At 31.2% G+C, this 22,436-nt stretch overlaps 2 protein-coding genes across 2 annotated transcripts; one reads left to right on the top strand and one right to left on the bottom strand.

Annotated features, from left to right (window-relative positions):
- Positions 1-48: 48 nt before the first annotated feature.
- On the top strand, positions 49-7,067 carry LOC132744080 (polyamine-transporting ATPase 13A2-like). The gene is made up of 6 exons (XM_060732686.1): positions 49-89; positions 1,214-1,364; positions 3,562-3,707; positions 4,167-4,255; positions 4,882-4,971; positions 5,607-7,067. Coding segments are annotated over exons 1-6 (705 nt in total). The 5' UTR covers positions 49-88; the 3' UTR covers positions 5,835-7,067.
- Positions 7,068-17,993: 10,926 nt separating this feature from the next.
- On the bottom strand, positions 17,994-22,201 carry LOC132744081 (SUZ domain-containing protein 1-like; the record flags this gene model as incomplete). Its single annotated transcript, XM_060732687.1, is given in 3 exon segments — positions 17,994-19,580; positions 21,254-21,388; positions 22,079-22,201. Coding segments are annotated over 3 exon segments (373 nt in total), but the record flags the coding sequence as incomplete, so codon positions are not given.
- Positions 22,202-22,436: the final 235 nt, after the last annotated feature.

Genomic DNA, 22,436 nt, shown 5'->3' with positions numbered 1-22,436 from the left:
TTACCACTAACCATTGCAGTCCTTAGTAAGTATCTGAACATTGTTCCTGTATATAGATCTTGTAATTACCACAACCATTGCTGTCCTTAGTAAGTATCTTAACATTGTTCCTGTATATAGATCTTGTAATTACCACAACCATTGCTGTACTTAGTAAGTATCTGAACATTGTTCCTGTATATAGATCTTGTAATTACCACAACCATTGCTGTACTTAGTAAGTATCTGAACATTGTTGTTGTATATAGATCTTGTAATTACCACAACCATTGCTGTACTTAGTAAGTATCTGAACATTGTTGTTAATAGTGTCAGAGGAATTATATCATTATGTCGAAATTTTGCATGATTATTGATGAGTGATGAAAATTACGTAATAAAAATAGATAAGCTATATTCTTTTGAAAAAGAAAAAGATAATGAAAGGAATTGGAAATATTCTTAAAAGTGACATGACGCCCATCCAATGGTATTATACATGTAGTAAGTGAACAGGTGAAAGTCAAAATAAGTTAACATTTTGCCGTTTTAATTCCTTCCAATTTTATAATTTACTTCACATGAACAATGAATAACTCGCCTGGTCAAAAACAAATCTGAGAGAACAATCCCATGTTTGTGATTTTAAACATTAATTTAAAAAATATTTTCAGTTCCATGGTAATTATTGTAAGTAAGTCATCTCCTTAAATTGAATCCTGGAATAAGTAATGTATATATTTATATACATTTTATTAAATGTTAAGTCTGCTGTAATATGGAATTAATATTAATACGAAATGTAAAGAATGTCCTTTGTTTTAAATAATTTTGACTTTTCCACTTTTTTTACACACCTCATACTTACTTTGGAATAAAGAATATGTTCATTGCTATAGTTCAACTGCTCACAAAAAGTATCACAAACATAAGCATGTGTTCTTTTGTGCAAACCAGGTCAACCAGTGACTATGTATTATCTCAGTGTAGCAATTGGATAACAAGTTAACAAGTTAGCTAATTTACATAAAACTGTAAACACTGGAAAGGTCCATTGACTTATCTTTTGTGAAGGTAGTGCTCTGTGAAGCTGTAATGCTAAAAGTTTGTTGTATCAAGGGATTAGCTTGGAAAAACCCACATTTTGCCGAGTTCTGAATAACATCTACTTGCTTTACATGTGAATTATACCATATTGAATGTCATAGAGTAACATTTGTTTTCTGTATTACAGTGGGATATACGCAGTCATATGAACGATTATCAGTTCAGAGACCGGAGGGGTCACTTGTGAAACCATCTAATTTATTATCTATACTTCTACAAGTGTTCTGTGCAGCATTCTTCCAGACTACAGCACTGTTGTACCTGAGAAGTCAATCATGGTAAATATATTACATAAAATATACTGGCACTGTAAAAACAAAGAAAATTTTCTTTCTTTCATTCCTAAATTTGCTGGCTTTGAATAAAGAAAATGACACCTATATGACTGAAATATTGTTGGGAAAAGGCGTAAAAATGAAACAAACAAAAAACAAAGAAAATGATAAAGTGTTTAAAGTGTTAAATTTATCTCTGCAGAAGCTTTTTGTTTTAATTATGGAAGATAAAATGGGACTTTAAAGAAAAGTGGTTGGGGTTTCTGTATGAAGATAATTTGATTCTTAGAAACAAGCTGGGGGATTTTTTGTTTGAGATGATTTGTCAGTTTTAACCAGATTCCAATTTTACTTCAAAAATATATTTTATAGTTTGTGTAACTTGATTCTTAAAAAAAAGTGGCCATGTACATACAGTAAAAACTCGCTAATGAGACCAATGAAGGGACTTTACAAATCTGGTCTTAATAGCGGGTTGGTCTCATTAATGAGTTTCGTCAAACAGAAAACCAGGCAATATATTAAGGGATACCATTTACTGTACACATGTTTAATTCTGGGCTAACCTACTTCAAATGAGAAGATATTAAGCATACACTATTACTTTTCATTTTCATTGTTTAAACTTAAAAGAATGACATGACTTACTCAATTAAATCACCATTTTACTACAAAGCACATCGACCAATTAACCTTTACATTGTAATTATTTTCACAGTTTTCATTGCCGATAACAACTTCAAAATACTAATCGTATCATGTTTATGTTTGTTTAAAATTATGGAATGAAAGAGATTATGATAGCAGCAACACCTCTAAAAAACTTATTGAAAGTTTTCTCTTCGATATTTTGTTGCTTTAATCCTCCAGTTATGACATTAAAGGTGTGAAATTAAGAAATTATCGAAAATATTATTGATCATTTCCGGGTTTGATACAAAGTAACCTTGACCTCTGCCGTAAATTGGATGTCGTTAAATGTCGTAAAACTAGGACAACTGTTGTTTACACTACATGTCAAAAAGTTTTCAGCAATATACATGCATGTCAATATCAAGGTGAGAAAGTGCCCGCGGTCGTATTTAGGGGTTTCCAAATGTACAGAATTTACGAAATGGGACTGAATTTACTGGTCGTATTACGGAATAACAGGGTGGTCTCAAAATCGGGGTTAGCGACCATTAACATAAAGAATAAACAAATCGGGTCTTTGAAAAATCGTTCGTATTAGCGGGTTGGTCTCGAAAACGGGGTGGTCGTAAAGCGGGTTTTTACTGTACATCTATGTTGTTGATTTGATTTAAATCACAATATGTTATAATATTTATAGAAAATCAAAAGCAATTTATGCTTCTAAGCTATTCATTTGCAATTTGTATTTGTAAAATATTACTATTTAAACATTTCAATAAGTCACCCTGATTTTAAAAGAATTATTTCACAAAACTATTGAAAAAAAAGTATATTTTCTCTATATATACATAATCTTTGACTCGTCAATTTTTATAAATAAATCATTATACCTTTTGAGAATTAAGCTTTATATTTTATTGCAAGTCTAACCCATCCTTTTAAAGAATACTTATCTAAGTACCATACATTTTTACATAAATTTGAGACCCTGACTTATAAAGAGTTCTGTCTTATGTACGAGTATATATGATCTGATAACACAAAGCATTATAAAAGTAAAGACAATTTTTCATTTCATGCTTTCATGCTTTCCCATGAACACCAGCTATTCTATATTCACTAGTGGCTACTTCACTCATGAAAATATTGCACCTGGTGTTCACTCAGTGAAATATATTTCAATCTTACATGCAAAACAAACATATATCCTCTTTTATTTTGTTAAAACTTAAACCATGCTGTAAAATGGTCATTGACATAGATATGATCTGTGGTTATCCAACACTTGAAACATTTTATAAGGAAAAATAACTTGGCACTTTGCCCAGAAAAACTTGGCACTTAGCCCAGATAAACTCATTTATATGTCTATTTATAGTAACATACGTCATTATTCGGTTTACACATTTTTAGTACTTCAGTAATCATTTTTCTTTGAAATGTATCCTGATGAAGGTCTTGAAAGACCGAAACCGGTAGATCCTAGAATAAACCAGTTATAAACCATCCTGATGTTTGATGTGTATTCTCTCCTTCCTTTGATTTACTTGTGTATTTTGTTAAAAAGGTATGAGGTTGTAGAACCAGAAGGTGGAGAAATGAAGGTATCATGGGAGAGTACAGTGATATTTATATCATCATCATTTCAATACATTGTTGTAGCGTTCGTCTTCTCCAAGGGACCACCTTTCAGGAAACGTATATACACCAATGGTAAATAATGTTTTAATATACATGTATATAATTATTATTAGTTACAATTTTTTAGCTCATCAAACTTGGTCAGGATGCTTGTCTAAGTAATTGCTCGGATGAGTTCCATGGGTCAGGCGAGCGATCTAGGGCCATTTTGGCCCTCTTGTTTTTTTGACTGGTAATATGGCCCTATGTAAACGATTTTTAGAAAATATAACCTGGGCCACTACATGAGGGTTATATTGCAAAGAACTGTTTATATATTGCCATATAACCAGTCGGAAATATTTATAATGAATTTATAGTACATCAAGCATAATTTTTTTAGAGAAAGTAATTTTAAATTTATTTATTGTCAATTAGTTGTCAATTTGTATATACATGTATACCAGTTTAAAACAGTTTTATCAGAACCATTTGTAGTGTTTATTTTCAATTCTGAGATAAGATTTTAGCACTTCTTGTCTATATTTTCAGTTCCATACCTGGCTAGTCTATTGTTGTTAACTGCGTTTTCTGCTGGCTTAGTACTGTTGCCATGGAAACCTTTAATGGAGTTTTTTACTGTAAGTTGATTCAAAATTATTCTTTATTTCTTGAAATATACCTTTTTTCTTTTTTTTTTGCATAAAAAACAGTGGTTTCAGTTTTAATACTGTTGTAATCATATGAGTTTAATTTGAAACCCATAAAAGACTAAATACATTTCATTTATAGTCATGTGTTTGTAAAGAATGGTAAATGAGGCCTATAAGGCCAAGTGGTCAAGGTCAATTCATTTTAATTACTTTTCTCTAACCACTGTTGGTTCAAGTATTGCCAAGGACTGGGAATTTTTATCATGTGAAGAAGTCATCCACTACTTGAATTCTTTTATATTAGGAAACCATCCACTTACTTCAGAAATTTGCGTGGAAGCTATTCACTACTTGAATTTTCGATGTGTGGAAGCTATACACTACTTGAATCTCATGTAAGGAAGCTAGCTTTAGAAGGGTTAGTGAACTGACTCTACCCAGGTGCTAAGTTGTGTCATAAATTTAGCACAGAGGTGCACCTCAGAGCCTTCACCACACAAGTTGACGTCCCTGAAACATTGAATGGACTATTCGAAATTCCAAGCAGCAGGTCAGATCCACTACCTAATTTCAGTGGGTTAATATAATTATAAGATGTGTGTTGTTATTTGCAGCTGATGAGACTAGACCAGAAACCTGTGATGTTTAGAGCTCTTCTCCTTACAATAGTGGCAGCTCATTTTATAGTTGCAGTAATTATAGAGGTGAGTAGACTATATCACAGTAGTGTGCTCTTTATGTGTCCTTGTTTGGTACATCACTTTATGGTGTTCTTTTGTTATTATAGAAAGTTATTTATATGTTATCCTAGGTAGTTCTGATAACATGTATAACCCCACAACAAAGTTTAGCGGGGTATATAGAATTTAGCTTGTTTGTTGGTCAGTGGGTCCAATTCATGGTTTCCAGATGATAACTAGAGTTTACAATGAGTTATTATGATCAAACTTGGTATGCAGCAACCTTATGTGGAAATCTTGGTTGGGATTGCCCTTGATCCCCCAGGGTTCAAGGTCAATGTTACTAGAAATGAAAAAATGGTTTCTGGACAATAACTAGAGCAAAGAATGAGACATTGTAATCAAACTTAGTATATAGCAAGCTTCAATGAAGACACCAGTTTGGATTACTTTTGGACCCCGTGGAGTCAAGGTAACAGCTACTAAAAATAGAAAAATGGTTTCTGGAAGTGAGGCAATTAATTGTAAACTGGTACACAGATTACACATTAAAATATATAGGTTGAGTTTAAATTTTGCTTCAGACCACTTATTTTTCAAAAGCTTAACTTTGTTTTGATTATTACTTTAATATTCACCATATATTTCTCTTTCTACAGTACCTTGTAACTGACAACAAAACAATGAAATCCTGTATAAAACGTTGTGTCCATTGTTTACGACCAAAGAAAAGTCAGTCTGCATACAAGAGAGTAGAGCGTGAATTGGTACTTGCTGATTGGCCACCTGTAGGTCAGGTGACTTACGCACCGACAGCTTGTGGTGATGCGGACCCTACAAGTATAATGCTAGACAACTTTCAACCTGATGCTACTGTCACTAGATGACATAGGATAATTTCCAGTCCATTTCTATTTGTTAAAAATATTGATAATTTACTTTACGGAAACATTGCAAATTTAAAAAATATTTACGGATTTGGTTCACATATATTTATACCATGTTAAATCATCAGTTAAGAAAGTTTTAACAAATTATTACATTGTATTTTATCAATAAGTTAGTGCAAAGAGTGCAAAAAGGTCAATGCTGTAGTTATTACCATTTTGCACTTTTTTCTCTAAATATAGTTGAAAAACTATTCTATTTAAAGACATGATGTAATACATGCACATTAAAGGAACTCCACTGAGGTCAAAAAGCCTAAGATTATGAAATTTTATTAAGTAGATCAAGTGAAGCACATAAAATGGAAAAATCTGTAAAGGATAATAAAGAAATTTTGTCCTAATTAAATTGCACGGCAATTTTTTGGGTGATTCTAAGGCTTATTTGAATGGAAAGCGTTGCAACACTTTTCAATTTTGGGTCATTTTGCACAATAAAAACGATTATTGTTGAAAAATTGGATGAGGGATGGCCTGGAAAATTTGCACACAAGTTAATGATCCAGACCTATATGAAATGACATACAAATCTCAGAAAAATGCATCAAGTGCCGTCTTGTAAAAAAAATCTCAGTGGAGTCCCTTTAATATATATTACTATGTCAAGTTATTCTATTGTAAAAAATAATGTTATAATGTAATTTAAATCAGTCATATTGGCTAAACATATAATGCTCATAGAACCATGTAGATGGTGATTATTTTTATGTTAATGTATATTTATTTTTATGTTTATGTATATATGATGGAGGGACGTTTAATGTTGATAAATGTTTTAATTTTTATAAACTTGTCACAGTTGAAAATCATACCACTACTCTCTACAAAACCCACCTTTAATTATTAAAGTTCTATTTTTGGTTAAAAATTAGGCAGTTTCTGTTTGCAACGTAACTATTGTACATACGGAACTTGGATGTTTCTACTCGGGTGCGCATTCTTGCCTGAAATAACGCAGCGCAGAGTGACACCTGACGTCTTCTTCCTGAAGTTTAGCTGTAGAGTTGCCATATGACATTTACAGTGTTGGTGCCACTTAAAAACCCATCTAAATAAACCCCCAATCTGTTTTACATTATCTTAGTTAAAATCAGAAACAAGTTTTTGGCATATTTCAAGAATTGAAATTCGGATCTTGTTAAAAAATTTCTAAACTTGGAAAGCTCAAGATTGGTTACAAAAATAAAAATCAAATAAAAATTTTTGAGAAAGATTGCAAATATTCACAAATTATCTTGAAGTCTGCTGGGGTGGGGGGCAACTATTCTATGGCATGCCAGACCAAAATATCAGCCTCATATCTGGTATCATCGCACTGATTGCTTGGTTAATAGGAATGTTGTTTATGTAAGATGTCAGATAGGACTTCTGATAATGATAACTGTTTAATTACTATTTTTTCAACCTTGTTACAATCTCGTAACAATTAACTGAATTTTACTATTTAACTTTTTTTTGGACCTATTAACTGCTATTTTTGTTTCTTTTAGACACATTTTTGTCTTCTTCTTTTTGTGAATTTTAAGTGCCTAAGGCTTTATTAATTAAATTCTTATATAAGCCTTGTAGCAGTATCTTTTCCAAGGGGGGTTGGGGAGGGGAGGGTATTTTCCTCTGGATAATTTATACGAGAAACACCAACTGTGTTGATTTGTGATAATATTCTCTGATTTGAAATAAACTGCTAGACTTGGTACCTCAGTTTTCTTTGTCGAAAATGAGTAGGGGTGGTTGGCCGTTTAATTAGGGCAAAGGGATATGTATTAGACAAATATGCGTCAAAATCACTTTAATTTGTTTACTATGAATATTGTTCAAAATTTAGATTTCCTTTCTAAATTTTTCAAAAAAAAAAAAAAAAAAAAAATAGAATAAATTATATAAAATAGAATAAATCATATGATAATTAGAAAAAATCATGTAAAAATTAGAATAAATCATAAAAGAGTTAGAATATTTTATGAAAAATTAGAATAAACCATAAAAATTAATATAAATCATAAAGAAAATTGAAATAAATCTAGAGGCATAATGTTTTAAACATTGTTTTTCAGTGACTTTGAACTTCTGTTTATACTGACTGGTATTGAGATTTTTATGAAGTATGTACTCTATAATATTTTGTTATTACCAACAATTTTTTAGTTTATGATAAGTATTGTAAGAATTATGTAAAATTTAATGCAAATGTGAATTTCCATTTAATTCAATGAGGGTTATTTCTTATGTATTTGTATCATAAGGGTCCATTATATTATATGTAGTTAATTTCTTCATACATGGTAATGCATGTTTGTCTCTTTTTTTGAATATGAATGTGTGTATTCATCAAAATTTACGAATCACCTTTGTTATTTTTGAATTCAGGTGCAGGAACTCTTGTCTGAAAACAATCAATGGGCATAATTATAAAATATTCTACAATTTTATAACTAATTAAATAACAAATGTGTTCTTGTATTTTGTGTTTATATTTTAATCATTGATAGCATTCCAGTTTATTATTTTAAATGTCCCTTATTGTACTGGCTCTACATTATGTTTTATATACTTTCTCCATCTTATTACATGCCAATTAACAAATGTTCTATATTTTAAAGGCCCATTAACCCTCAGACTTGTGTGTTTTTTTGTTTGTTTGTTTTTTCAATTATCTTTTTACAGTTTCTAAATAGTTACTCATTGACCATATAGATAAACTGTCTTTTGCTCCTTTTCTCTTTGGAAATCTGTATAATTATGGTAATTAAGAATATTGTATTGAAGTCAAAACACTTCTTTGTTGAAATTTTGTTACCTTAATGACACATAACTGCATGTTCAGTGCTACCCAGATTATAATTTTTTCGTCGTAAAATTTTCATCCTTGGGCCTAAAATAATTTTGTTTGTTTTCTACTGACAAAAACCATTTGATCGAGCCATACCAAACAGACTGAACAAAAGTCAACAAATAAAAAAAAACGCATTTTACTAAAAAATCATTTAAGTAAAATATACCAAAAATTTTAGTCTGTTATGTTTACTGGAATGGAATTTTCATGATTATTGATAGTATGTATGACTGTGATTGAACCATGCAATTTAAGGACTGTAATTAATTATATATATATAGCTATGATGTCTATTTTACTCATTTTAATTAACTGCCAATTAGAGCGATGTAATATAGGGATTACATGTAGTAAAAGACAATAGTCATTATATTAGTAAAATTAGTATGTAAAAATTTTGGGGATTCAATATGGCACACTTTTGTTACTATAGTTAGGACAATATTATCAAAGTACCCCTGATTTATATTTTAGCATGGCTGTTCAATTAACAGTGGTATTTTCCTTTTCACCTTGGTACTGGTGTAACATTTATAGTGTGTAAAAATATTATTTGTTGCTTACAACATCGTATTTCATCAACATTTGAAAAATTATAATTATTAACCGAGAGTAATTTGCTACCAGTATAGAGCCAGGCTAGTCAGCATAACCCTACCGTCTGACCAGGCTTTATACTGCTGGCAGCTATAATGTTTCCAATTGGGTAACGAAATCCCTAAAATTGAATTGAACTGTTGGGCAAGTCCATTATACAAATAGGTTAAAGGTTGAAACATTTACGGTGGGAATTAGCCTACTGTAGATATCACAAAGTTTAGAATTTATCAGAATAAGAAACTTCATTTCCAATCTATTTCTGTCTCACAATTTCAGGAAATCAATGTCTTATTTATTTGTAAATCACCCATTTATATTCATATAGGTAGTGAACATATATAGATGCCTTTGATTTTATGTATTGTTTTGATGTTTTTTACGCAACACAATAGTTATCATACAAATAAACTTGATGATGATTTGATGATGATGATATTGTGAAGGTCACGTGTGCAATGCTATGATACTATGTTTATTTTTTTATTAATTTATTTTGATTTTATTTTTTGTCATCATACTTTCATATTGTATAGAATCTCACTTGTGTTATTTTCTGATTATATGTAAGAAATTAACAAAACTTTCTAAAGGTAGTTGTGACCAAAGACTTGAACAAACTTCACATAAGAACAAGGTATATAGGTATATTTGTATTTATTTAAAATTATACCTGTAACCGTGCAAACAACAACATGTATGGGCATCCACAATAGAGCTGTTCCGGTCGTTGACTTAGAACCACTCGCCCCTCACCACTGTGGGTTGGAATTCCCACAAGTGACCTTGGATTCTTTCATGTAAGGAAGCTATCCAACTTGCATTATAACAATTTTACATAATGAAATAGCCTCGTAGTGGAATTTCATTGTTTTTGTTCATTTAAAAACCTACATAAAAGTACATATTAGATATGCTTTTGTTTCAATCGGAGTTATTTACATATACATTCTTTCTGCAATCTATCATTCCACTCTTTGTTTTGTATTTATTTGTGCTTGAATGTTTATTTTGTTTTAAAATAGCATAGTTTTCCCCCTAGTAACATCACTTTTACCAAAATTCTGAAATTATATACTTGTTTTGATTTTTTAATTTAAAAGTAGATTAAACAACTATTTATTTGTTGATTGAAATTGTAATACACAACTTGATTTAACAATTAGCTGTGCATGTTCACTTCTGATTTTTATTTTACTGCTCACATGCTTATTTATCTTTACTACATTTGCATGTTTTATTTAGGTAATAACCTTCACTTCAGACATGTCTTTTTGCTGTAGATATGTTCCTTTTCTTTGGGCATTTCACTTCCATGTAGATATGTTCCCTTTCATAAGAAATTTTCTTTCATTTCATGCATGTACCTTCATTGTATGCATTTCACTTCACTGTAGAAAAGTTCTTTCACTTACTCTAGAAGTGTCATTTTCATTTTAAATACACAGTGAATTTAACTTTTTCTATATGATATATGTATGATCCTTCAGGCATGCCCCTTTACTGAAGAACTGTTCATAGAGTATATGCTCATTCAGGCATGCTCCATTACTGAAGAACTGTTCATAGAGTATATGCTCATTCAGGCATGCTCCTTTACTGAAGAACTGTTCATCGAGTATATGCCATTCAGGCATGTCCTTACTGAAGAGCTGTTCAATAGAGTAATATGCTCATTCAGGCATGCTCCTTACTGAAGAACTGTTCATAGAGTATAATGCTATTCAGGATGCTTCCTTACTGAAGGAACTGTTCATAGAGTATTATGCTCATTCAGGCATGCTCCTTTAATTGAATGAACTGTTCCATAAGAGTATATGCTCATTCAGGCATGCTCCTTTACTGAAGAACTTTCATAGAGTATATGCTCATTCAGGCATGGCTCCTTTACTGAGAGCTTTATAGAGTAATCTGCTAATTCAGGCATGCTCCTTTACTGAAGAACTGTTCATAGAGTATATGCTCATTCAGGCATGCTCCTTTACTGAAGAACTGTTCATAGAGTATATGCTCATTCAGGCATGCTCCTTTACTGAAGAACTGTTCATAGAGTATATGCTCATTCAGGCATGCTCCTTTACTGAAGAACTGTTCATAGAGTATATGCTCATTCAGGCATGCTCCTTTACTGAAGAGCTGTTCATAGAGTATATGCTCATTCAGGCATGCTCCTTTACTGAAGAACTATCCATATAGCATATGTTATACATTTAAGGTCTCAGCCTTCATTTTATGTACTATTTGTTATCAGTTGTTTTGTTTTCTCACCAGTGATATTGATTTTATAATGGGTTGTATATAATATAATGTAGATAGTTACATAATTATATGATGATGTAATATAGTATTGGTGATTTATAATTCATGTTTATTGAAATCCTGGCTACATGGAAGTACCCAACGTTATTTTTGTATAGACTATGTTTACATGACACCACATATTATAATTATATTATATAGCCTGACTTCACGATACAAACTGTTTAATTATATTTATTTCATATGCAGTATCACATGTATATTTTGTTATATATTACCTATAGTGGCTGATTTGTGCCATTTGTGTTTTTTGTACCGCGACCCCGCCAAGCGAAAAGTCAAAATTAACAAGTTTAAATGGCTGGGTCGCGGAGCGAAAACACGCTAATTAGCGGGGGCGCGCGGCGAAGTTAAACAAATAAAGCTTCACCCCGCGAGGGCGCGGAGTGAGAATTAAGAAATAAAACGGCGGGGGCCAAGGCGAAGTTTAATGAAATAAAACTTTGCCCCGCGACCCCCGCATATTAGCGTGTTAAATGAAATAAAACTTCGCCCCGCGCCCCAGCTTATTAGCGTGTTTTTGTCCCGCGACCCCGCCAAGCGAAAAGTCGAGAATTAACAAATTAAAATGGCGGGGGGCGCTGGGCGAAAACACAAATGGCACAGATCAGCCACCATATTTACTAGTCTGATAAGCCTAGTAGGGATAAAGTAAGGTCTTTAGACTCACAATATGCAAGGTCAAGTCCTGGGTAAAGCATATGTCATTTGTCTTTTATGACTATGAAATGTGATTTATTTTGCCAAGTTGTTGGTTATTTCTTGCTAAAAGATAAGATTAGTACTGACATAGGACCTAGGAACACTAATTGTTAAGTTGCAGTCTGTAGCTGTAAGACTGAAATAATGTTGAATTTGCAATGTAAAGTTAACAAAAAACAAAACCTTAAAATTCTGTGGAGTAGGAAATTCTGCAAGTAAATTTTTTGTGAAGGATACTTGTATTTTGTTCTGAAAAATTTGATTCTGTTTACATACAATATTCATGTGTGTTAAATGAGAGATGTTTCATATTACAACATGTGATAATCCACCGTGAGGTAAAGGAAATAATATCATTTTACTGATGATAAATTAAAAAAAAATTTTTTTTTATAAAACATAGTTTTATACCCTTTAATAGGGAGAACATTAATATAAATCTAGTACAAATCTCTGACAATACGACAGTATGACTTCTATCTTTACCACTTGATACACAATTAGAATATGTGGCGAAGCTGTTTTTATTGTAATTATTTATAATATTAAAGGCCTATTATGCCTAAGGAATGCTATTATTTTCATTTCTTAAAAGCTTTTCATTTTTGTTGTCCTGTTAATAGTTTCTAACAAGTTACTCATTGGCTAATTACCTTATTCATCTTTTGCTTCTGTTGCCTTTTGGCATAAAGTACACATAAAGTGAATTAGTACATTTTTTGTATGGAAGTCAAAATACTACATTGTTTACATTTTGCTACTATTATGGCAAATAATTTAACTTCCTGCACTACTTTCTACATGTGATAAACATCTAACATGCTCTTAAATTTTTATTTATTAACATGTTATGAAACCAATATTTGTATTTTCTAAAGAAGGAAAAATATTTAAATGTTTCTAAGGCATAATGGGCCTTTAAAAGAAATGGGAAAATGATTGTTAGGGAAAAAAGTATACATAATGAAACATACCAGTAAATACTTTTGTCAGCAATGTGATTGTTAATGATATGGCTTTATCTTATGAATAAAGAATTGGATTATGTTATATTTGTTTTGTTTTATTTTCATGAAGGTCGTGTAATAAGACATCTTTATATATGGTCAAACTTTTATTTCATACTGTGAATTCACTTACAAAAAATGTACTTTCCTGAGCATGGCATTAGTTTACAGGAAACTATAAAGTTGTAGACGTTTTGGAAACATTGTCGGTTACCCATGGTATATATTCTGTACATACTTCAATCTGTTAAGGTATGTATGTATGGAATATATACTGTGGGTAACCCACAATGTCCTGAAACCAAATAATATTATGCAATAAGAGTAAAGTTTCTTACTCAAGGGTGCAATGACTTTGATTATAAGTTCAATGCATTAACCACTTGGGCATGCATGGAATTTTGTGATTTTGTCATAAAGGAAATTTTTGTGGGTTCTTAATTTCAACGATTGTAAAGGGGCTGACAGAAATATATATATATATATTATGTAGAATATGAATCAGAAATTTCAAGTAAAGATACATATGTACTGGCATAAAATTTTGTTAGATTTCTAAACATGTGGATAGGGCTATTAACATGTGGATAGGGCTATTAACATGTGGATAGAGCTATTAACATGTGGATAGAGCTATTAACATGTGGACAGGGCTATTAACATGTGGATAGGGCTATTAACATGTGGACAGGGCTATTAACATGTGGACAGAGCTATTAACATGTGGACAGGGCAATAAATTTAATTTTTAATTTTTTTTTTTGTATTTTTTTTATAAAATTTTAGATTTTTTTTTTTAATTGATTATTTTTGGAGTTATTTATATTAATTTTTATTTTTTTTAATTTTTTTTAAAAATTTTTTTTATAATTTTTTTATTTTTTTTTTTTTTTAAAAAAACATGTGGATCAGGCTATTAACATGTGGATAGGGCTATTAACATGTGGATAGAGCTATTAAAACATTGTGGGATAGAGCTATTAACATGTGGACAGGGCTATTAACATGTGGACAGGCTATTAAAATGTGGACAGGGCTATTAACATGTGGATAGAGCTATTAACATGTGGATAGGGCTAATTTAACATGTGGATAGAGCTATTAACATGTGGGTAGAGCTATTAAAAGCATGTGGGACAGGGCTAATTAAAACATGTGGAAGGGGCTATTAACATTGGGGGCTAATTTAACATTGGAGAACAGGGCATATTAAATGTGGATAGTGAGCTATTAACGATGTGGATAGGGGCTAATTAACTATGTTGGATAAAGCTATTAACATGTGGGATAGAGCTATTAACCATGTGGTAGGCTATTAAATATGGGGAATGGGCTATTAACATGTGGATAGGGCCCTATTAACAATGTGGACAGGGCTAATTAACATGTGGGGAATAGAGCTTTAACATTGGGATGAGAGCTATTAACATGATGGATAGAGCTTTTAACATGTTTTGCAACCAGGGCTATTTAAACATGTGGACAGGGCTAATAACATTGGATTAGGGTGCTATTAACATGTGGATATGGCTATTAACATGTGGATAGGGCTATTAACATGTGGATAGGGCTATCCAAGAAAACACCAAACAAGGATCAAAACCAACGAACCTTGAATTACTAAACTAACCACTCCAAGACAAGTGACAGACTTCCTATTTAGACAAGTGGCAGACTTGAAGTTAAAGGAACAACTTATAACTGACCTTGCTCTATTATATTGCCAAGTCAGACTAATCACTTTCAGTTCCAACAAGATAAGGGACAAACTTGTAGGTATCAAAACAACAAAAAGACATAATTCCTGATCTTTTATTAACAGAGACACCATTGCAATATTTTTCCTCTCATAAATTGTTAACATAATCAAAATCTAGATAATGACAGTTTGGCTCTTTCAACACAAATTTTACCTACAAACGTTAAAAGAAAAAATACAAAAGGTACTTGTTGATGCATGGTTTAACCAAAAACATGAATGTTTTCTTGTCAAATAAGTATTAAAAGATACAAAAGCCTTTTCCATGCTAAATTACAAAGACATTTCAATCAACAAAACATTGGTGACTTGATCATGCTTTCAGTTTCAACAGTAGTTAAAAGTTTTCACATTAAAAAATTTTTTATAAAAGTATTTTTGTATAAAAAAATGAAAAAAACAGAAAATCATTTTCATTGTTTTGTTCCAAAATTTTCAATTTTCATGATTTTTCCCATTACAAGTAAAATATTTTTAAAATAATGAAAAAAATTTTTTGGAAAAAGGGGAATAAATTTTGTCCAAAAGTGAAATGGCAGAGTTACATCAAGGCAGAACTTCTTTTAAATATATCTAAAATTATTATTAAGGGAGGGATATCAGATCACAGATTTAGATTATAATGTTCTTTCAAAAAACAATTGCAAAACTACACGCTCATATACATGTATACACAAATATGATTTTATTAAACAAGGACATTATTTGTTAGTCAACTAAATATCCATTACCCCCTTATCCGTGCTGGAACCAAAAAGTGCTTAGCCTTTGTTAACTGCCCCGTCCCCATTCCATGGCCTCCTTCCAAAAGTATAGTGTCAGGCCAACCCTATGTATCCATGCGAGTCTGACCAGACTCTTATACTAAACTGTTTTGCAGACAAACTTTCATTTTGTTATTTTCCCCAAGACTTGATAATGGACTTTCCTAATTATGGAAGCTTGTGAAGTCCATGTAAGAAAACAAGCAGGTTAATGGTCATGTATAAGTAATAATTAAATTACACATAATTGTTTAAACAAAAAACAACAACAGTAAAATGGTGAGTTCTCTTACTGCCTTTATACCATCATGTGAAAATATAAATAGCCACCGCCAGTGGGGGCAAATGCTTCCACAATTTTCACAATAACAATACTTCCCCCCCCCCCCCCCAAAAAAGTCGAGCTAACAATCTTACAATTATCATCACTTCATATCAACTTGTATTAGCCTCTTGGAAAATAGGGTTTCTGTATTTTCCTAGATTTGTTTTTAATATAGGAAGCAACAACTGATGTCAGTTCTTAATACATTTATAACACATGTATATATTATATACATATACACATAATCATTTCAATTTATTGCATACCAATTTGACTCATACAATTCAGTATACATATAGAAGAAAGTCCAAGTTTTTTTTCTATAAATATGGGATTTATTTTTCATCGAGGGGTATGAAAATAAATATTTCACAAGATTAGTGGCTATAATCTTGAGTGAGATAATTTTCATACCACTCTACATGTATAAAAAATAAATCCCATATTTACAGAAATAACTTGAATTTTCTGTTATTTCACAAGATTAGTGGCTTTAGTCTTGAGTGAGATAATTTTCATACCACTCTATAAAAAATAAATCCCATATTTACAGAAAAAACTTGATTTTTCTGTTAATTACTTTTTCTCTGTTTTGAGATGATAAAATAGCTATTCCAGTTGATTTACTTTCTTTTTTATTTATTTGATATAAACTTAGAAGAAAGTAGTCAAGCAAAACACCAGTGAAAATATGTAAAATATGTTACACTACAGTGAAAAATAAATTGATACAGTGAAAATACAGAAAATGAAAAATATGCATTTTATTTCATCAACATTTCTCAAATATCTTATAATTGTATAATAAAATTTATTCTTTTTTTTCATGTTTGATATTGAGTTGTACAAAAAAAATAATATTAACAACAAACATTTATTGCAAATGGTTAATTCATAAAATCTAGAAAAAAAAATCTTTGTTCCAAATAACACACTATTTGTTCACTTTCTATACTTTCTATAAGGTTAGATAAGTAGTTTAAAATATTAACATTATTTTCTATTAAAACACCTCAAAATACTTCTTTTCCCACCAACTTGTTCCACACTTTCTTTTCTTCAATTTCTCAAGAAAAAAAAATTCAACATCATTTATATAAAATGTCTGTCTCTCACAATTAAACATCAGGTTTTGTAACCCACCCAACTCTCATTCCTACAGCCTCTCTATAATAAACAACTTTTACCTTTCTAAGGTTAACTTTCAGATTTTATCTATCTTTCAACTCGAGTCTTCAATCAATTCTCTTCATTCAGAGACTATAATGTTTGTTTGCCTTTAAAAATCAATCTGTATCATTGTTTGCCTTCACTTTGTCATTCATTTCTTTGTGTGCCTTTACTGAAACACACAGGTATTATCTTGCTTGAGTTTTACAAATAGTTACATCTTTCTCTATATTTGCTTTTTTTGTTAAACAAAACATCCTTTCTTTTTGTTTGTCTTTACTATATACAAACTTTCTCTTTGTTTGCCTTCCCTATGAAGGGTTTTTCTTTGTTTGCCTTCACTATGGACAAACTTTCTCTTCGTTTGCCTTCCGCAAATACTTGTTGTCTACAAATCTTTCTTCGTTGCCTTCACTTACAAAACAACTTCTGTCTTCTTCATTATCACTTAACCTGTCCTCTATTCATCACTGTGCAAGAACAACTACTTTTCATGACACTTCAATATACTTTTGATCTGCCAGAGGCTTCATAAATTAAAAGAACTATTTATTTAATATGCTTACAACATCTTATTCTTCAATCAAATTCATCAATATTTATTCTATCGGCTATGCTCCATAAACCATCCTACCATTATTGAAATCAAACAGATGTTTAGTTCCATTCCTGGTAAATATCACATCTTCTGCTTGGCATAACTGTTGCTCCTTTTCGTCATGTCTTTGTCCACGCTAGTGTTCGGAATTCTGCTCATTCTCTTATAAGCAACACTGCTTTTCCTCTTCTCCACAATATCTTACATGCTTTCATACCATAACAAGATTCAACTCTTCAAAACCATATCATATGCCTTGCATTGCTTTAATGAAACAGGTGCCTGCTTTCCTTCAAAGCAAGTCATTGTCCTTGAATCTGAAAGCAACAGCATCTATCTCCTTTTGCCCATCCTTCCATCTTTTAAAAGCAAAATTGGGTTTATTTGCTTTTACCATTTCTTGCTTTTCAACTTAAAGTGGCAGCAGCATCCTTCTCTTGCAGTTCCTTGCCTCCAATTGAAGCAAATTGGGTTCTTTTGCTTCTACTTCCTGTTGCTTTGTTTAAGCAGCTTTCAAGCTCAAATTCAAGCAAAACCACCTTTCTCCTTTTGCTTGCTCTTAAATGAAGCAAGATCTGATAAGGGTTCATTCCTTCTAATTATTCTTGCTTTTGACAGCTATCTCGATCAACTTTAAAGCCCCTTCATCGACATGCTTAAATAAGCGACCTGCCTTTACTTTGTATTTTATCAAAGTAAGATTGGGATGTCCTTACTTCAAATAAAACTTGCTATCCATTCTCCACTCTATGCATTAAAACCTGTAGTCAACTATTTTATAACTAAGGCATACATAATTAAGTAATTTTTGTACATAAATCAATGAGTATAGCAAAATCAATCAAAATGTATGTTTCAACATTCAAACTTCTGATGATTAATTATAACTTATATAGACAACAAAGTAAAACATATGAGGTAAATGTGGAAAAACCAAAAAAAATGTCACATGTGTGATTAAATGGGGGAAAAAAAATATAACATTCCCAATAAAAGCAGATTTCACTTTACAAATAACATCATATTTATAGCATTGTTTAAAACTGATAAAAATTTAGGAAATTATTATCCTTTAAAACATAGCATTGTTAGTTTAAACATTTGAAAAACCGAGTTAATAAATATTTTGAAATTCATATAAAGCTCAATTTGAAAAAAAAAATATACGATGTGTTACATTTATAGATATATATGATTAAAATACATTTGTAATTCAATAGTTCCATTTGCCATAAGAGCTGCAATAAATGGTCACAATGTGTGTGCTTTGACAAAAAAACAAACAAATCTTGTAGATTGGTGACCAATAATCACATTATTTCTCTTAATTCTGAAAGCCAGCAATCATTTAAAAAATCATTCCTCAGATTTTATAATATGTTTTAGACTTATCAGCAAACATTTCCTGAATACTAAGGTTTGTTCAGGACGGATGTTGGACAAATCATCAATACAATTAGCCATTTCTTTAATCATGAAACAATAACTAGGTCTTTGCTATCTGTTTTGATCAAATCCTGCGGAACCATCAGGACCCCTCGGTTCTCGTAGAAGCTGCACTTTGTTGGGCTGTAATTTCATTTCTTCTGTCTGTTTGATCAATTTCATCGGCCTGGAAAGACAGTATAGAAATAAATTAAGTCAGTATAGTTTATTAAGTCAGTGGAATATCTAAAGAAATGAAGTTAGTACAATATGTAAAGAAATAAAGTAAGTATAATATGTAAAGTAATAAAGTCGGTACAATATATTAAGAAATAAAGTCAGTATAATATGTAAAGTAATAAAAACAGTACAATATGTAAAAAATATTCAGTACAGTACATAAAGTCAGTGCAAAATCTAAAGAAATAAAGTCAGTGCACTAGTATGTAAAGGAAAACAAATTAAGTCAGTACAATATTTATAGAAATTGAGTGACAGTCAGTACAGTACATAAAGCCATTGGAATATACAAAGTCAATGCAATTGATACAGTAATAAAATCAAAACAATTCTTATACATGTATGGAATAAAACATGAGTAATATAATTATATACATCTGTATAATAAAGACAAATGTCTGAGCAAAATAAAAATAAAGTTTAAAAAATACAATTCTAGAATTATAAATAATGTCAGATATATTATAATATAATAAAATAAGTCTGAGTAATATATAAAGAAATACAGTCATTGCAACATATTTCAAATGATGCAAGAGAGTGGAAGAGAATTAGGGCTGATATATGTAAGTCATAATTGTGCAACTTCAGCGTGTCTGAAATACAAATTCTACATGCCACCTCAATTCTGATCTTCAATATTTCATTCTCTTAACTTAATATCTTTACATGTAGACTTGTCTTAAAGATCCTGTATGTTGTAATTGAGGTTGTATACCATGTATTCTAGGCTTAATGAGGGTCCATCCGCCCTTTCAGGCACTGAGAGTATGGACACCACACTTAAATGAAATTACATGTATATAATATATGTATATAAATATGCTTATAAAACAATTTTCAAACATCAAAGAATATGTAAAATATGTACTGCAAATATTTGTACATATTAAATTATGTAATCATTAAAATATATGCATTCATTTCGTATTAAAAAATTTGACTTAGTCTTAATAGAAATAAATTTCTTATTACCTCCCTTTATTTACATGAAAATGTTAAATTCGGTAATATCTTTTGCATTTTGGAACTTACAATATTGATAAATCTTAGTTTGAGCATCATATCTATGATATCAAACCATAAAACATTGTGTTACAGGATCTTTAATAATGACTTTTTGAAACCTTAGAGATTTTTGCCAAACCTTGACTGAATCACATTTAGAGACCATGGATAAAAGATAATGATATTTACATGTACAAACCATGAACTGAGTTAACTACACAAGCCCAAAATCAATTTAAGGACATAATCTCTAATGCAAAAGTTATTGAAACAGGAGAAATGGCATTTGATGGCATTTGATTGACTAAGGGACACAACTAAAGCTGGAAGCTTTTACTACAACTGTAATGGCTGTGTTTACATTTATGTTTTTCTTTCAAAAAGTTGTCTGTTTCTTATGAATATAATTAGTAATTTTTGACAAAAAAATATATGTTTACATTATTAAATTGTTTTACAAACAATGCCAAGATCAAAGGCACACATACAGACCATGAAAACTTTTGCTAACCTTGATGTTTAAACATTTTGAGTTATAAAGATTATGGCACATTCAATTATTAAGCCTTATTACGGACCTTTTAGTTTTATAAAACCTTTACATTAACTCACCTTGATTCAGGGACTGTTGCCGAGTTATTACAGTTCTCCGCAGCACCGGAGTAGTCTTCTCCCAGAATCCTCAACCTAGCCTCTTTATATTCCGCCTCACGCTGCTGTAGTGTTTTCTGTGGTTGTACCTGAACTCTGTCGAGAAATAAAACTTTTAGTTTAGTTTTCTTTTTGTTTTTGTTATATTAAGCTGATAATTAGGGGAGAAATTAACCCTTGGCATGGTGCCAGTGACAAAATTTACCCAGATGGCAAGCACAGACAAAATCAGCTGGCACATTTGCGCCTTGTGATAATGGTATGCATTGTTCATTATTAAGTCAGTACATCATTTGAAATTTTCCCTCGTAAAAATTTAATTGTATAACATTATTTCAAGTACAGCATTTTATTTAAATTGATGAACGTAACTGATGCACATGCTGCTGTAACTTTAAACACATTTCCAAATTGTCAAACTTGCAAATAAAACAAGTGCATTTTCATAAAAGTCAGGTAATTGTATACAAGTAAAATAAGTGAAATTTATGAGTTACACTTCCTGTCTCACATATCTACCAGTTGACCCTTAACCTGCTGGAATAGAAAGTGACAACGTAATCTTTTTCCACAACCAGTGTACAGCCATGCCCATCCAGCACCATCTGTGCTGTCTGACCAGTCTATATACTGATGGTAGCCCATTCATTTTTTTTATTTTTCATATCAAACTCCATTAAACTTTTAAATGAACTGCTTCATATTCAAAGCAGAACAAATCCATTACAACATTTCACCAGGTTGAGGGTTATAAGGATATCTGTGCACGCTACTGGATATACTCACTTTGATTTATTATTTTTGGCACTTTCGGCATTGTCGTCTGTAGATCTTTTAAGGATTCGAACCTGAGGTGTATACTGAGTTCTACTCCCTTCCTCCTTCATCTGTGATACCCCATCATCAGTGCTGTAATACATATAAAACCAAATCATTAGTGCTGTAATACATATAAAATAATAATATCAGTGCTGAAATACATATAAAATCAATTAGCAGTGCTGTAATAAATATCAAATACCAGTGTCATGAAACATTGCGATGTCATGTATGAAACATTGCGATGTCATGAATGAAACATTGCGATGTCATGAATGAAACATTGCGATGTCATGAATGAAACATTGCGATGTCTGAATGAAAC

Source organism: Ruditapes philippinarum, unplaced genomic scaffold, assembly GCF_026571515.1.
Source record: "Ruditapes philippinarum isolate M1 unplaced genomic scaffold, ASM2657151v2 ctg24274_1_1_1_1, whole genome shotgun sequence".
NCBI classification, from domain to species: Eukaryota; Metazoa; Mollusca; class Bivalvia; order Venerida; family Veneridae; genus Ruditapes; species Ruditapes philippinarum.
Note: the sequence above shows the minus strand (reverse complement) of the source record. Positions and strands in the feature narration are given on the sequence as shown.

Bases quoted from the DNA above. Each gene is read 5' to 3' on its own strand.
- LOC132744080 (XM_060732686.1), top strand. The intron at 4,256-4,881 runs GTAAGTTGATTC...TGTTATTTGCAG, and splicing joins CTTTAATGGAGTTTTTTACT to CTGATGAGACTAGACCAGAA. The intron at 4,972-5,606 runs GTGAGTAGACTA...CTCTTTCTACAG, and splicing joins TAGTTGCAGTAATTATAGAG to TACCTTGTAACTGACAACAA.